This window comes from Lygodium microphyllum, chromosome 12 (assembly GCF_053477565.2).
Source record: "Lygodium microphyllum isolate KBCC chromosome 12, Lygodium_microphyllum_v1.1.10, whole genome shotgun sequence".
Lineage (NCBI taxonomy): Eukaryota > Viridiplantae > Streptophyta > Polypodiopsida > Schizaeales > Lygodiaceae > Lygodium > Lygodium microphyllum.
The window spans coordinates 112,574,098-112,592,007 of record NC_141146.1 but is presented as its reverse complement, the minus strand read 5'-3'; the positions used below and the strand labels follow the sequence as shown (position 1 = coordinate 112,592,007).

Sequence of the window (17,910 nt, the reverse complement as noted above, 5' to 3'; positions counted from 1 at the left end):
AATGCTATAATGTCTTGGTGCAAAAGAAACATGTAACGCCCATCAAAACAAAGGAAATCAAACCAATAGACATGGAACAAGACGAGTGGGATGACTTGGACGAGCTTCCTCGCTCCACCATCAAGCTCTCAGTGTCAGACAACTTGCTCTTCAATATTGAGAAGCCGAATTCAATATATGCAATGTGGCAAAGGCTTGAAGAATTGTATGCTCAGAAAAGTGCAACCAGCATGGTTTATTGGCTGAAAAAACTAATGGACTTTCGCATGAAAGAGAATACAACCATGCCTGTACATTTGAATGAGTTTAACTCGATTTTCAATCAGCTGATTGCTTTGGATTTTCATATCGATGAAGAGTTCAAAGCTACCTTTTTGCTATGTACCCTACCTAAAAGTTGGGATACTTTCAGGACAACTTTGAGTAACTCGAATGCTCAGTTGTTATACTCTGATGTGGAGAGTTCTTTGCTGATGGAACAACTCAATAGGCAAAACAACTCAGCAAACAAGTCTTCAAATACATTATACACTAGAGGCAAATTTCAGCATAAGAGCAGTTCTTAAAACCGAGCATGCAACAAATCTCGTGGAAAGAATGTGGAGTGCCATCATCGTGGCAAAAAGGGGCACTACAAAAGGGATTGCTTTCAGCTGAAGAAAGAGAAGGGTAAAAACAAAAACAATGAAGCCAGCAAAGCTAAAAACAAGGACAACCAGCATGCCCAAAGGAGCAATGTGAAAATAGGAGAGGTTAATGTAATCACTCATGATAATGACAGTGATGGTGATGTACTTCTAGCTTCTTCTTTGGATGCACATGCATTGATTGCAAATTCTAAGGATGATATTCACACTTGGATACTTGATTTAGGTGCGTCCTTTCATATCACACCACATCATGAGTGGTTCTCTGACTACAATGGTGTTGTACGTAGTGTTGTCCACTTGGGAGATAACTATGCATGTAAAATTACAGGTATTAGCAAAGTGAAACTGGAATTTCAGCATGGGTCCATGTTTGTTTTGCATAATGTGAGACATGTATCTCAGCTCAAGAAGAGCTTGATTAGCACGGGGCAACTAGATGATGAAGGCTATCACACCACCTTTGGGGATAGCAAATGGAAAATATGTAAGAGCTTCCGCATTGTTGCCAAGGAGTCCAAAGTAATACTCTATATTCTTTGCATGTATCTAGTGTGAGTGACCATGTTGTCACCATAACTGAGCAGCCAAGTGTTTCTTTGTGGCATAGCCGATTGAGACACATGAGTCAATCTGGAATGAAAGTGCTATCTCGTTTGGGTTATTTACCGTGTTTGAGGTATGCTGATTTTGAACAGTATAACCATTGCATTTATGGTAAACATGCTCAAACGTCACACAAAAAATCTCTCTCTCTTAAGTCTTCACCCTTAGAGTTAGTACATTCAGATATATGTCAAATGCCAGGGTTATCTTTAGGGAGGGAGAAGTATTTTATTACCTTTGTTGATGATGCTACATGCAAAGTTTGGGTTTATCCAATCCGTCGCAAAGAAGAGGCCTTGGATAAATTTAAAAAATTCCTACTTGCTGAAAATCAAACCAACAAGGCATTAAAATGCCTTTGCTCTGACAATGCTGGGGAATATGTGTCCAAAGCCTTTCAAGACTTTTGTGACAGCAAAGGGATTAACAGGGAGCTTACTGCTCCTCATACCCACCCCAAAATGGTGTTACAGAGCGTATGAATTGGCGAACCATTCAAGACAAGGTCTGTACCATACTATCACATACTGCTTTACCCCATGGTTTTTGGGCAGAGACTGTTATGACAACCGTACACTTGATCAATCAGTCACCAAACAGGTCTTTGGGATAGGGGGGACGTTCCCCAAGAACTGTGGTCGAGCAAGCCACCTTCGTATGCACACTTGAAAGTGTTTGGCTGCGAGACATTTGTGCACATACACAAGGAAGAACACAGCAAACTTGAGCCAAAGTCTTGTAAATGTATTTTCCTAGAATATGGTGATGAATGTGAAATGGAATATAGATTATGGGATCCCGTGAAAATAAAAGTAGTACACAGCAACGATTTCATCTTCCAAGAAGATCGCATGCACAAACAGCCCGAAAGAACAAAGGAAGTCAAAAGGGTTGTATTCCCGGAGGATGTACCAATTGGACAGCAAAGAATGCCCATTAGACAGCAACAAATACCTACTGAAAATGTCCCTGAAAATGCAGGGAATGATGCTGTAAATGATCAACAAAATCTTACCCATGATGTCCCACAAATTCAGCAAAAACATGTGCACCTAGAACACCTTATACAGAAAGCTATACCTGCAAAACAGCAAGCTATTAATGCAAATTTACAAGCTGAACAGCCAGCAAATATTGACCACTGGGTCCATAACAGCCAAATGGATTTGTTCCTCGAGTCAACTATGTGACTGATTATGTCATGTTAACAGATTGTGATGAACCATCATGCTTCCAGGAAGCAATGGATAGACAAGATAGTAAAAAATGGCAAAAAGCAATGCTATCAGAGATGGAATCTCTCATGAAGAATGGCACTTGGAATTTGGTACTTTTGCCAAAAAAATGCTACCCTGCAAATGGGTTTATAAAATGAAAGTCACTTCTAGTTCTTTGCCCAAGTACAAGGCACACTTGGTTGCTAAAGGGTACAAGTAAGAACATGGAATTGATTTTCATGAAATCTTTTCTCTTGTAGTCAAAATGACTACTTTGCAAACCATCTTGGGCTTGGTTGCATCTTAGGACATGAAACTCATACAAATGGATATAAAAACCGCCTTCTTACATGGTCATTTGCACAAGGAAATCTATATGCAGCAGCCTAATGATTTTGTTGCCAAGGGAAAAGAGCACATGGTATGTAAACTCAACAAAAGTCTGTATGGGCTGAAGCAGGCACCACGCGAATGGTATCACAAATTTGATACATTTATGCAATCTCAGGGATTTCATCATTCTCAAGTTCATCACTGCTTATATACCAAGATGGCAATAGATGGCAACCTTATTCTCTTGGTATTGTATGTGGATGACATGCTAATTGCACGCAAGGATGTTCATGCCTTGGACTCCTTGAAGTAGAGTCTACACAATAGCTTTGATATAAAAGATCTTGGTGAGGCAAATCACATTCTTGGCATGTGTATACTCAGAGACAGATCAAAGGGTCTTCTTTATCTGTCACAACAGGAGTATATTACCAAAGTTTTGCAACGTTTCAATATGGAAGGGGGGGAAGCTATCAGTGTACCATTACCTCCATATGTGAAACTTAGAGCAAATGACAACTCTACATTAGATGATGGTAAGGCTGAAATGGCCAAGATACCTTATGCTTCAGCTATTGGTAGCTTGATGTATGCTATGGTTGCTACACGTCCTAATTTGCATTTGTGGTGGGAGTAGTTAGCAGATACATGGCATATCCTGGCAAAAAGCATTGGATAGCAATGAAGGGTATCATGAGATACCTTAAGGGCACAAAGGATTTGTATATCTGCTTTGGTAAGCAGAAGTCATTTGTTGTTGGTTTCACAGATACAAACTATGCAGGCCATCCTAACTGCAGGAAATCTACTTCAAGATATGTGTTTATGCTCACAAGAGGAGCAATCTCTTGGATATCTAGGCTGCAAAAGTATATTGCATTGTCTACTACAGAGTTGAAATATGTGACTACCACAAAGGCATGCAAAGAGGCTTTATGGCTTTCACATCTAGTGAGAGAGCTTGGGATTACAGAGGTTCCTATCCTCCACTGTGACAGCCAGAGTGCTATCATGCTAGCACAGAATCTTGTCTTTCATGCAAAGACAAAGCACATACAAGTGAAGTATCACTTCATCAAAGATATCCTTGACAGCAAAGGCATTGAGCTTATCAAGGTACATACAAATAATAATCCTGCAAACCTTCTCACAAAAGGTCTCCCAGACGAGCGGTTTGCTCACTGTTGCCAGATGATGGGGATTGGATAGTATATGTATCTTTCAACTTTGTACATACATACACTTAGTTGATTCTTTCCTCTACCTTCAAGCACGTTGCCTTTAGGTGGGAGGTTCTTGAAAATAAAGGGTCATCATGTCTTTTATTATCTTCAGGCGTAAATACACCCTTACACTTTGTACTTTAGATATATTCAAAACCTAAAATATGGTACATTGTTATTGTACCGAATACCCATTGTGTCGTGCTCACTCTCTCACTCCCTACTACTCTCAACTCTCTACTCCCTACACTCTCAACTCACGCACAGACTCAACTACATCTTTCTCGAACCAATCACAAGTTTTATTTGCTAACAGATTGCAAATTACATATACTATTGAATAGTCTATGAAAAAGGCTGCTTGTTGTGTTGCTGTGCACTTATTATGAAAGGTTGTAAAAGACAGACTTGTTATTTTGAATTGATTTTGTAATAATGCCAAAGAACAATGGAAACCCTATCATTGAGAAGCTAGACAAGAACAATTATCCATCATAGAAGTTTCATATGACAAAATTTCTTATTGAAAAAGACCTTTACGAGTTCATTTCAAGTGAAAAAAACAAAAAACAAAAAACAAACCAAAGTAATCTTGCAATTGCAAAAGAATTAAAGACGTGGAAAGAATGAAATGCAAAAGATAAAAAGGTGATGTATTGGCTATCTGAAGTCATTGATAATACTATGCTAAAACATATAAAAATGTTAAAACTTCACATACAGCTTAGACAATTTTTTAAAACATATTTTCAATAAATACAAATGTACAAACGATTCAAGTCAAGTAATAGTTGAATACTTTAAAGAAAGAAAAGATATCTATAAATGAGTATATTTTGAAAGTGAGAAGTATTACAAATATCTTAATAGCTATTGATACAATGTTTGATAAATAATGATTTGGTTTTATCTTCTTTGAGTGACTTTAATAATGAGAAGACTTAGAAATCATTTGTTACTTCTGTGTATATATGGAAGTTGTTTTCAAATCTTAATAAATTAATCTCTCTCATGATCATTGAAGAGATTAACATGTAGGGTGAATCATTTTAAAAAAAGTCGTAAACAAGTCTAAGCATTTTACTCAAGTTCAAAAAGAGGATCTAGCAAATCCTCTTCAAGAAGCCGTGGCATGGAACGTACTAGTAATAACCAACAAAACAAGTTAAATCAGCAATTTAGTGAAATGCAAGTTTCAAAAGACTGTGGTAACTTTAGAGAAAAGGGGAGCTCTAGAGAAAGAGGTGGATGGCAAAGCAAAGGTTCTAGCAACTTTAGTATTCTTTGTCATTACAGTGGCAAAGCATGTCATATTGCAACCCAATGTTATACTAAGAAGGATAATATCCGCAATTGTAAATTGCAACAAGAAAACTATGCATCGTCTTCACAAAAGAATGAAGATAAACATGAGCGTGTGTTTGTTATGCAACATATGATGAGTACTGTTATAAAAAAGGGGACATATGATAATGTGTGGTATGTTGATTCGAGTGCATCTAATCATATGACCATCCATGCTGAATGATTTGGAGAGAGAGAGAATTTACAAAATCTAAGTTATATGTATACGGATGACGATTCGTGCCACTCAATTTCACAAATTGGAAAAGTTTCACTGTCCTTACATGATGATCAGACAAAGAGTTTATCAAATGTATTGCATCTACCATCCATCACAAAGAATTTAATGTTTATTGGCCAGATGGTAGAGCAAGGGCTCAAATTTGATTTAATGCAAAAAGTTGTTTTGTGAAAGACTTTAATGATAAGCACAAGTTAGTCATAAAATGAAGTAGAGTTGGCCGCACATTCACTTTAGATACTAGAATTTCAGCTATGAATACTACTATATATGCTAAAGGTAAAGGAGTGGTTGTAAACATTAAAATATGATACAAATATATTTGGCATACAAATGTACAAAGACTGAAATTAATACAATCCGAAGGATTGATTATAGGGCTACCTGCATGCAAAATTTCATTAAGTGTGTAAAACATATCAATTTGGTAAGCAAGTAAGACAACCTTTTTCACATGATAGTAATGTCAACAAGAATATGCTTGATGTTGTGTAAGGGACCTACAGAAAACATATCTCTTGATAACAACAAATATTGTCATATTTATTGATGATTGTTTAAGAAAACTATGGATATATTTCATGAAGGAAAAGAGTGATGTATTTGAGCATTTCAAAACTTTAAAGGCTGTTGTTACAACAAAAATAGACTTACAAGTTAAATGCTTAAGGACAAATAAAGATGGAGAGTACTTTTCTAATGAGTTCAATCACTTCTTGAGGTCTCATGGAATAAAGAGACAGTTTACTTGTAGGTATATCCCACCATAAAACTTACTTAATGTCATACATATAGATATTTGGGAACCTACACAAAATATATCTCTTAGTGGCAACAAATATTTTGTTACGTTTGTTAATGATTGTTCAAAAAGAATGTGGATGTATTTCATGAAAGAAATGAGTATTGTATTTGAGCACTTCAAAACTTACAAGATTGCTATTGAGAAAGAAATAGGCTTACAAAGTTAAATACTTGAGGTCGAATGGAGAGAGAGAGTACCTCTCTAATGAGTTCAGTAACTTCTCAAGGTCTCATGGAATAAAGAGAGAGTTTACTTACATGTATACCCCACCACAAAACGAAGTTGCAGAAAGAAAAAATAAGCATATTGCAAAAGTTGCACGGGCATAGATGGCTGAAAGGAATTTGCAGTTTACAGAATGACCCTCGAAGAATACTTTACAGGCAATAAGCTTTATGTGTCACACTTGAAAGTATCTGCTTATATTGCATATGTTCATGTGTCAAATGAGCTGCAAAAGAGTTTTAATCCAAAGGCTAAAAAATGTATTTTCATTGGATACTCTTTAGAGCAAAAAGAATATCGTTATTGTAACACTATCACAAGTGAGTTCAAAGTGAGCAAGGATGTTATTTTTTATGAGATGAGCAATTGGTATGTACCTAGTGGTGATATATTGGATAATGATGATAATCATGGTAGTTATGTACAGACAGAAAGCAAAAATCATGAAATCTTAGTGAACTAGAAACATCATCTGATACTACATCTACATTAGCCTTTGGCCTAGGAGACTAACGAGTAACCCCACATCTTCAGGTATATCTACAAGTGTTGCAGGTAACACAAATAGAAGAAGAAAGTGTCATTTGGGATTTGATAGAGATTTCAGTAGTTCAGAGAGTTTGGATGATGAATTTGATATTCCTTCAGTCAAGACACCAGGTATACAGAGAGCACATGGTCATATAAAAGCTCCATTGAGTGATCCAATGATACACAGATCTAGTAGGGTCAAATACCTTATTAAAAGATTTGGTTTTCAAGGTTATGCGGCTCACCATTATGCTTATATAGTAAAGGTAATTGAAGATATTGAGCCCACTTATTTTGAGGATGTTATTAGTCATGCTCATTGGGATGCAGCAATGGATGAGGAGATTACTATATTAGAGACCAATAAGACTTGGAATCTAGTACCATTGCCTAAGGGCAAGAAAGCTATTGGATATAATTAGGTCTACAAAATTAAGCATAATGCAAATGGTTCTATTAGCAAGTGTAAGACTAGACTAGTTGCAAAAGGCTATGCTTAAACATATGGCATAGATTATGAAAAGAGATTCAATCCAGTTGCTAGGATGGCAACTATTAAATACGCGATTGCTGGATGTAAGGAATGCCTTCTTGCATGGTGAATTCCAAGAAAAAATATATATGAAGCAGCCAACAAGTTATGAAGATTTAGAGTATCCCAATTATATGTGCAGGTTAAAAAAGACACTCTATGGGCTAAAGCAAGCACCTAGAATATGGTCTGAAAAAATCGGAATATCTTGTTAACATTGGCTTTTGTGTTTCCAATGTTGATCACTCACTTCATGTGAGAAAGGAAAATACAGGTTTAGCCATCATAGTTATCTATGTGGATGACTTGATTGTTACAAGTGACAATGATAGTGGGATTGCTTAAGTTAAGGACCTTTTGAAAAATAAGTTTGAGATGAAGGATTAGGGTGAGCTAAGGTACATTCTTAAAGAACTTTTTTATGAGGCAAGTAAGGATATACAGATGTTGGAATACATACATGCAAATTGGACTAACAACATGTCTGACAAAAAATCTACCAACGGATTCATGTTTTCCCTTGGTATTGCAGCAATAACATGAAGTAACAAAAAGCAACCTATAGTTGTTTTATCAAGTACAAAGACTAAGTACAGAGGTGCTCCTATGGCAACATGTGGTATGGCTACAAAAGTTATTAAGTGATTTGAATGTGTAAGAAGATGGTCCAGTTGTCATTCACTGTGACAACATGAGTAGCATATAGTTAGCCAGAAACCCAATGTTTCATGCTAGAACAAAAGACATTGAGGTACATTACCATTTTGTGAGAAAGAAGGTGCTTGTAGGAGAGAATGACTTGATATATATCAACACACAGGATCAAATAGCTAGCATTTTTACAAAGGCGTTGGATGTAGAGAAGATTCGAAATTTTCAAAGCTTAATTGAAGTTGTAAAGATACAGTTGAGCTCGAGGGCAAGTGTTGAGATAGCAACCTCAACACGTGTGAACATTGATGATGGACCATCCAGTTAGATGGATCCACATGTCTACACTTAGCACATCAGTGGTCATTATGATCCTCACATGGCCATTGGCTTATGACTTATTATATTTGGTTTGTTGTACCTATCTACAATTGGCATAGTTATAGCGTACATGAAAGAAAAAGAAGAAACCAACAAGAGAACGTTTTGGCCTCCATCTCTCTTCTTATTTTCTTAAGTGAGCTTCCTCTTGTGTGTATAATATATATTTGTGGCATACTTGAGCCATAAGATGCACATAATGCAAATAATGACCAAAAGCAAATGATGCTAGTGGAATAAGTATGATGTATCCCAAACGCAAGGCCAACTTGGTAGAGCCAATCCAATAAGTTTTGAACAGCAAGGCAAGCAAGTGAATGTGGAGCACCTGGGATACTTTGATGGTGGATTTATTTTCCATGTGATGGTTAGTCAAGGATTGTCTTGTTAGTATACTACTTAGTTAATGTGTGAATCTGGCTGTGTTTCAGTGGATTGCACATTTCTTTTTTAGAGTGAATCAATGGGTGACTGATTATTCTATACATTTCTTAGCTAACCAACCTATATTTTGAGGCCCTCAAATACTGGTAAATCTTATCCAAATTATTTTCCTATTTATAGGTTAGGCTCCTCCCTTCTCAATACCATTATCAACATACTCTCTTACTTGCAAGTCTTATTGGAGAAAGGGAGCCAATGCTAGTGTCCACTCCAACAGTGACTCACAGTTGTATTCGACTCTCTCACGTCTCGGTCAACCCAAGCAAGGACCAAGGCCTAGCAAGGATTATCTTCTATCAAGAAAGGAAAGTACACACTTGCCCTGCCTGTCACTTTCCAATGTTGGTGATGCAATCATCCTTCACGACTCTCCAATGCTAAAGAGGGAATGTGAGAGGTGGTGAGATGGGGCAAGTAGCCTCATCTATAAATGTATATAGGTGTACATGATCTAAAGAGGACTATTCCCCAACGCATTGATCGGAGTCTAGCAAGTTTTGGGACACGTTTACCCCTCCTCTTACTTTATTATGTTGGCAATGCAATCATCCTTCATGAATCTCCAATGCCAAAGAGGAAATGTGAGAGGGTGATGAGGTGTCATGAGAACATGTATTTTTAAAACCTCACTTAACATGTGGATTAATTTTTAATAGTGTTTAAGTAAATGTTGCATATGTGAGGTGTAACTAGGATTAGAGAAAATTTATGAGCCCCAGACTCGAGGAAATAACAGGGTATCAAAGATAAAAGTTACTATAAGTTATGCCGCACAGGTACTTGGTGGTATCTGGTGCTAGTTGTTAGCCTAGGTCATTCATTTGGCCATAAGTATTAGTTGTGACACTAGCGAGGTGGCAATTAATGATACCTAATGCCAAACTAATGGTCAAAGATGACGCAAAGACACTCGAGAATGAAAGTTGCCTAGTCAATTTAATTATTGGCCAATGAAATTATTTTTCAAGGCACCAAAAATAATTATTAGATTAATTTTTTGTATTTAAAGACTGAAAATTATTTAATTATGGATAATGTTGGAAAAACCATTTGGAAAGACTGCCACTTGTTGCCAAAAATGCCCATACAAGACTAAAAAACGTCTTTAGAGACTGAAGAGAGGCCTTTTAGTCTATTCAGCTTGCAAAAAAGAGGGAGGAGATACTACTGGTCTCATTTGCAACCATTGGAGGACCTTTAAGGCAACCAGGGGCAAGAGAAGACCAATCAATAGTAGGTGACAACATCTACAAACTGTTGAAACAGGGCAATAGCAGTCAATGATTGATTTTCTTCAATTCTTTGCATCTACAACATAGTCCCTAAATCCTTCCTTGGCTCATCTCATCCCCGATCCTCAAGATAGAGGTTTGAGGCCCCATTGTAGCATATTCAACATACAGCATTCATTCATCTTTTGAGTTCTCTTCATCTTGAGTTCTAGATTACACTTTGTGTTTGTGTACATTGTGCTCCTCTATCTCTACTTAAGAATTTCTTCACATACACTTGGCTTTCAAGGGGGTAAAGTCCTTTAGTTATCTACAACAATTACACTTTGTGAAGGTAGAGACCGTAGATGTGGAAAATCAGAGTGAAGCAGCATTGAGATGTGCATAAGAGGGAGAGAAGAGCTCAAAAGTACAAAAACAAGTTGCTTATTATTAAGTTGCTCATGAAAGTATAACTTGGGTCACTCTCACTCATTAGTTGATGTAGACCCATGGGTTATTTATATAGCCCTAGATAGCTAGGGTTAGGGTTTTCCCTTTCCCTCAGGACCATTTCACTCTTAGCTACCCTTATTCCCTCTAACATACGAAGGATTCACATGCTTACATCCTCAACACCCCCCCTCAATGCCAAGTGACATTGGATTACATAGCATAGCAAGATGCCCCCCCTTGATCCACAATGAGATGCCTTTATAAATCAGACTACAAAGATGGTTATAGATAGAGAGTTTACAAGACTCAAAAGAGTTGATCTTCAGTTGATTGGGAAGCGAAGTTAGCCTCCAATTCCTTAGATGGTTCTAGAACATTGGGACACTTACTGGTAATATGTCCAGTCTTTTTACATTTATTCCATTTTATTTTTTCCGAGCACTTCTTCCAACAATTACTTACAATATACCATTTTTTATGACAGAAAGAACACTTTGTGGAAACTATATGAACTAACACTTGCTCGCAGGAAGTAGATGCTGAAGTGCCCTCCTTATGGTTCCTCTTCTCTTCATCCAAGCATGACTAGATGGTACCTTCCAAGCTGGGATTTGGGATGTTTGTTAATATTGTTACAAGAGTAGGAAAAACCTTTTTAGCGACCTTCAAAAGGATAGCAATAGCATCAGGTTTTGCTATCAGTGCTTGTCTGAAAGCCAGTTGGACCATAAGCCCCTTCATATGGGAGGTAAATTTTCCAAGATCCTCCCCTTCATTATATTCTAGGCTGAACTTTTCAATTTTAAGAAAAGTTTGTGAATTTTTTCCACAAGCACCATAGAGTTTTTCCAACTCATTCCATTTGGCCTTGAATGTAGAGTGATGATCTACATGGTGTATTAAAGATTCATCAAGGTGAAGCATAATGATAGCCTGAGCTCATTGTTCATCTTCCACATCATTTAGGTTGGAAGGATTAGCAGGTCTAGTCCCCATGATGAGAGGCCAATAACCCCTTTCCATCATCTTGTATTTGATAAGCACTTCCCATGGATGGAAGTCATTTTCATTAAATTTCCAGATTTGTGGACAAATGTCAGCATAGGTCAAGGGCATAGGAAGGTCTTACTCCTTGCTAAGTGCAAGTCACAATGTCTAATCCTTTACAATAGGCAAGGAATAACTCAATGCAAGCAAATTCAATACAAGATGTTTTAGACAAAGTGGGTAAGTATTTGTGTGTTTATAAGTGGACACACAAATATTACAAAAAATGGAATAAGCTTAATAGGAAGTCGTTAATTGTTTTAAGCTTGCTGATTTAGAGAATCTAACTAGACAATATCAGCAATTAAAAATATGACAAACCACTTTAGTGCTAGTGTTGACAAACACTAGTTGCAATCTTAGTGTAATGCTTGACCATAACCGGAATAGTCAACCTCGATGCACTCGACCTCATCAATGAAGCTTAGCCGAGGATCTCCAAACATGGAATGGGCTCTAGATGAAGTGCATCAATGATTAAAATCATTGTTAATGATGACAATACATAGAAAAAAGCAAGAAATTCAAGCTTTCAAGCTTGTGGCTATGGCTGACACAAGGTACACAATTAGGGTTTGCCTTACTGTGGGCAACAAGGAAGGAATTATGCCAAACCCTCTTAGGTGGAGATAGCCCACTTGGGGGACTAACAAAGCCCTATGGTGGCTCAAGGGATTGTGCCCTCTACTACCCGTCCTGCAACATGAAATCTCACGTTGTCCAAATTGCATCAGTTCTGCATTTTTCAGCAATGCCGCCTTTCTCATTGCCCAATGTTGGAGTTTGCTATGACAAGTTGAAGCGCCCTGAGTTGGAGAGCAACTCTCCAAAAGAAAGCAAGAGCTGATGAGATCAAAGATGGCTCTGATACCATGTGGAAAATCAGAGTGAAGCAACATTGAGATGTGCACAAGAGGGAGAGGAGCTCAAAAGTACAAGAACAAGTCTTGCTTATCAAGTTGCTCATGAAAGTACAACTTGGGTCACTCTCACTCATCAGTTGGATGTAAACCCATGGGTTGTTTATATATCCCTAGATAGCTAGGGTTAAGGTTTCCCCCTCCCCTCAAGACCATTCACACTCAGCTACCCTTATCCCCTCCAGCATAAGGAGGATTCACATGCTTACACTCTCAACAATAGAACCAATGATACTTAAGAGGGGATCTAAAGCCTTGACAAGTTTCTTTCTATCAAGACCTCAGTCTTTAGAGTACTTATAACTTATCTAAGGTTCTAGATACTTCAAATGCACAAAAGTCTAAAATAGTGACCCATTATTCTAGCAAAGTGACTCCACACAAATCTCTGTAATGCACAAGTCTAGAGATTCAGACAAGTATGAGTTTATGTATAGCAAGTCCCGTGTCTAGCTGGAGAGCAATTTACTTTATGTTTGTGGTTGCTTGCAGTTATGCTCAGCCTTCAGTCTGTTCCTTCATGTGCAATTGTGCTAATTTATCTGTTTGCTCTTACTGACCAACTTTCATGGTTGTTGATTGCCCCAAATGGGAACAGAACTGCCACGTTTTAACCTGCCACAGTTTACCTGCAGTCCAGCACTCAGTATCACTAAAGCTTGCAGCCAACAAAGGTGCTGACTAATTGCGTATTGACTGCTGATAGGCTGTTCTATGTGTGATCAGCCGCAGGTACTGACTGCCATATTGACTACTGGTCAGCAGTTCTACATGTGACCAGCCTCTACAAGATTTCTTCTGCCCTGTTCATGTAAAAACTTTTGCTCTTTGACTGTTTACTGTTTGTGCTGGTTGCTGTTCACTGTTCACGTCCGCATTTCCAGCCTGCTTGCAGTCTAGATGCAAGGCCTCATTTGTTCCAAACCCCAGGTGCAGGTGCATTCCCATGCAAGTCCCCACCTCAATCTCAACCCCATACACTACATTCTGCACTGCTGACTCCAGCAGAGTGTGCACATTCCAGCACAGTCCCAGTGGTACTGCCTGAATTCAATATTGATAATTCAAATCTATTAGCTACCCCCCCAGATAATATGCTGCTCCAATTATATCCAATCTACAACAACCCAAGAAAAGCAAATACTCCTTCCACACACCACCTACCCGGGGGGGTAAGTGGGAGCTTCAATGGGTATTGGGAAGCTATGCAGTGTTCAAATACTCTCTCAATGCTACACTCTTGTGGACTATCAGTTTGCTCTTCAATAGGTATTGTGAACCCATGCAATGGTTAAACATTCTAAATGCTACACTTCTACGCATTGTCAGTTAGCTATTCTAAAGTACTTCGGAAGTTTGGAAACTTAAACCTAGTGAGAGTCAAGACCCAAACAGCCCTTCAAGCTTCCACATATAGCAGGTAAAGAATTTAATGTTGTAGGGCCAATAATACAGCAGCAAGCACCCTCAAAAAGGCGTGTCCAACACATCACATGTTTAAATCTTTATGAATTGACACATCTTCTTATTTGATTATCAAAGTCTCCTTTAAATGTGTAGTGCTAATGGAAAAGGGAGTATGTAAAGTACAAGAATCTATGTGATATACAAGCCTCTACTCTTTAACATGAGGCGTCAAGCTAAAAAGCAGTACAAGAAGGGGTACAAGAATCTATGTGATATGCAGGCCTCTACTCTTTAACATGAGGCGTCAAACTCAAAATTACCACAAGAGGGGGCCAAGTTAGAAAGTACATGCATCTCATATATTAGAATTGCAAATTATGCATCAAATCAAAGTTTGTCCTTTTGTAACACTCAATATTCATCTTATAGCTCCACAAAAAAATGCAAAACTATGTATCAATGGAGGTAAAACAAAGAAGAAACTATATTGGAAAACCAATTATTAAAGAAGACAATCTCAATATTGGAAATTGTAGATCACTCACACAATATCAAAGATGTGGCCTTCGGCTGTGCAAACTGGATCCTCAAATGGTGTAAAAGTAAGCCTACCCAAGAAAATAAAACGGGCTATTGAGCTGTCTTTCAAGTATACTAAGCAAAGAGAAGATGTTGAAAAAGAAGCTAGTCAAATAATTGAAACCAAAAATCACATTTCCAAAAAGCTCAAAATATATTACATGGTACACAATTTTCCAAACACTAGCAAAATCACTCAAACTAAGGACTAAATTATGAATTTCACATGAATGTTAAAAATCAAATGCAAAAATATCTAGAAATCATTCACATGAATGCAAAATAACTAAATGATGGGTTTCAATCATATGAAGGGTTATTAGGATGTTAAAGAGACTTTTACGACAGATCTAGAGAAGAATAAGTACAACTGATGTAATACAGACACAATAGCATATATTGGAGGAGTTCACTCAGGTATTGAATGAACCCATTGTGTTAATCTATGTCCTGATTGGATGTGTGATCTTCACATGACTTAAAAAATGGGTGCAATAGTGGAATGAACTCTACCAAGACAAAGGAAAAAGATTCATAGTAGAAGCACATCCACTCAATGGCAAGCATTGGAGGCACCAAGTCTATCTCATTTTGGATACAAAACGTGTGTTGCTATTAATTGACTACCGAGACAATTTGGTTTATAAATTGTATGATTCTACCTGGATGCAAAAGCCATATTCCAGAGAAGCTACCATAATTTTATCGGCCTTCACTAAATGTGGTGTGTCCAAGTAAACCTGATCCCGGCCAGGGTCAAATTGAAACTTGTAGTACATTATTAGAAGCCAAAACTTACGTGCAAAACTATGTGAGGACATCAAGAATCTCCTTTTGGCATGTGTCATGATAAGAAATTTGCACAAGTGCAAGTATTAGTTAGTGTAGTCTACAGTCTGCATTGTCACAATTGTTTATGGCATTGTGTGAAAGTCTTTTCGTTTCTACGCAGAGAATGAGCGTAATTTACACCGCATCAGGTGTTCAGGAGCTTCATGGCTGTGTGGCAACTCTTCTACCTGCTGATTTTTGATTGGATCATATCACGGTAGAGTTCCTGTGTGCATTTCCTAATTCATATCTGGCACCACCAAAAAAAAAAAAAAAAAAAAACAACAACAACAACAACTACAGCAGAGCACACCTGGCCATTATGTTGACATGACATTCAAGCTTAGTATTTCAAGTCAAAACTACACATTCCTAGCCATTGTCTTTTAGTCATAGGAATGGAATTGCATATGAACTGAGGTCCCTTCCTAATGACAACCCTATGCTAGATATTTTAGATAAAGCACAGCCGGGGGCTCTTGTACACACATAAATGAGTCTACGTTCTTGTTGTTTAATCGTCTTATACATGGTAAGACATATCATGGATTGATTGTAATCGTCATTTTGGTCTCATAAGTCATCTTCGCCTTCAGCAGACGTTAGTACAACACGCCAAAATGGTCTCATAGGTCATTTTGGACTTCAGGAGAACGTTAATAACACACACACACACAAGCACACAGAGAGAAAGAAAGGTGCACAGAGATGTGTGTGTCTGTGGGTCAGTCGGGAGACTTACGCGCAGCAGTAGAAAGGGAGACGCTTGAAAGGGATTCGGTTGTCCTTGGACTTGGCACCGCCCCACTCGGTGGCCCATTCCGTGCAGGTGATGAACATACGGTCCTTGCTGTGTTGCTTCTTCCCCATGATGAGCTGAGCGGCACGAGAGATTGATGTTGAATAAAACTCCCATAAACAGAGAGAGACGCAGCCAGAAAAACAGAGAGAGAGAGAGAGAGAGAGAGAGAGAGAGAGCGCTGCGCCCACAAGCGAGCGACAGTGTTTGCACTTTGAAAACGTATGATGTCAAAATTAGCAAAATCAAGTACATATGTGTGCCTATTATTTATATATTGTGGAAATCCCAAATTACTTCAAATTTTCAAACTACCCTAATAGCCTTGAATTTGTATCCTTTTAGTCGGTTTATAATCTTTCCACAATAAAAGAAGGATAGCTTATCCTGGGGATATAAGAGCTTTGTAGATATTCCATGGCATTGCTTATGAATGCATCTATATAGAGAGTAACTAGCGTTCCTGGCGCGCTTCGCGCGCAAGGAAAGCTATCCCGATTCGCCGCGAAGCGGGGTGCGAAGGAAGCTTCCCTATCGCACAATGGATAATGCTATCACAAAAACATCACATGCTTTACTCTCCTCTACTCACAACCCCTCTATCTCTCATCCCATTTACACCTCCCCCCTCTATATCCATACTCACTCACTCACTCAACCTCTCTCTCTCTCTCTCTCTCTCTCTCTCTCTCTCTCTCTTACACACATGTATAAAAGGCCAAATATGCATTTGCATCAAGAAGTACATAGACTCATATATACATGCAATGACCATGCACCAAACTTATAGACTTGTATCTATACTTGCTCTGCACAACAATTAGAAACAACTTGTATCCTTGGATGTTACAATGAGAAATAACATTCCTATGGTGAAACGAACCACCAATAAAAGATATATGAGCCACACCACAAATTTAAGTTTGTCTAAGCATTGCATGCAAACTCTCAGTATTAATAACCCACATAGGTGAAGCAAAGCCCGAAACCAAAGTTTCTTCTAGAGACTGCACCAATAACCTCACACCACAATTTCAAGTATCAACAAACCACAAAGTGTCACTCCTTGATTATGCCTATGCATCTACATCCAAATGTTACAAAAAAATTTACAATTCCCATAGGGTCTAACCAAAACGAAGCTTTTATTTCTTTGAGAAATAACTGGGAAATTTTCCACTCTCCAACATAGCATGGCCAAGCGAAGCAAGTCCGATCGCCACTCTTCGTCTTGTTGATGGCACGGGGGACATAATAGTATTTCCACTCTCCAATATAGCATGGTTAGGCGAAGCAAGTCCGATCGCCACTCTTCGTCTTGTTGATGGTACATGGGACTTAACATTAAAACAACAATATCTGCTATGCGCAATAACTAGAAGTAGCTCTACATGATCATCCGATGTTACAATCAGAAATAACATTGCTACGCTAAAATGAACCACAAAGTGTAACCATATCCAAGCATCAAATACAGATA

General features: G+C 38.1%; 1 protein-coding gene across 5 annotated transcripts in view; it reads right to left on the bottom strand.

Annotated features, from left to right (window-relative positions):
* The window catches only part of PUB49 (plant U-box 49), a 93,908-nt gene extending 77,262 nt beyond the window's left edge, over nucleotides 1-16,646 (bottom strand). For 2 of the 5 annotated variants that reach the window (XR_015692687.1, XM_087689839.1), the window contains exons 1-2: nucleotides 16,374-16,646; nucleotides 14,767-14,829 (exon numbers count right to left, since the gene is read on the bottom strand). Coding sequence is in view for 2 of the 5 variants with exons in the window: in XM_087689839.1 (XP_087545965.1) it covers nucleotides 14,767-14,829; nucleotides 16,374-16,501 (191 nt within the window). In the remaining 3 variants the exon portion in view is untranslated. Of the gene's footprint in view, nucleotides 1-14,766; nucleotides 14,830-16,373 lie in introns of those variants that run through there. The other 3 variants (XR_015692686.1, XM_087689838.1, XM_087689842.1) reach the window with 2 other exon arrangements.
* Between the last annotated feature and the right edge of the window lie 1,264 nt (nucleotides 16,647-17,910).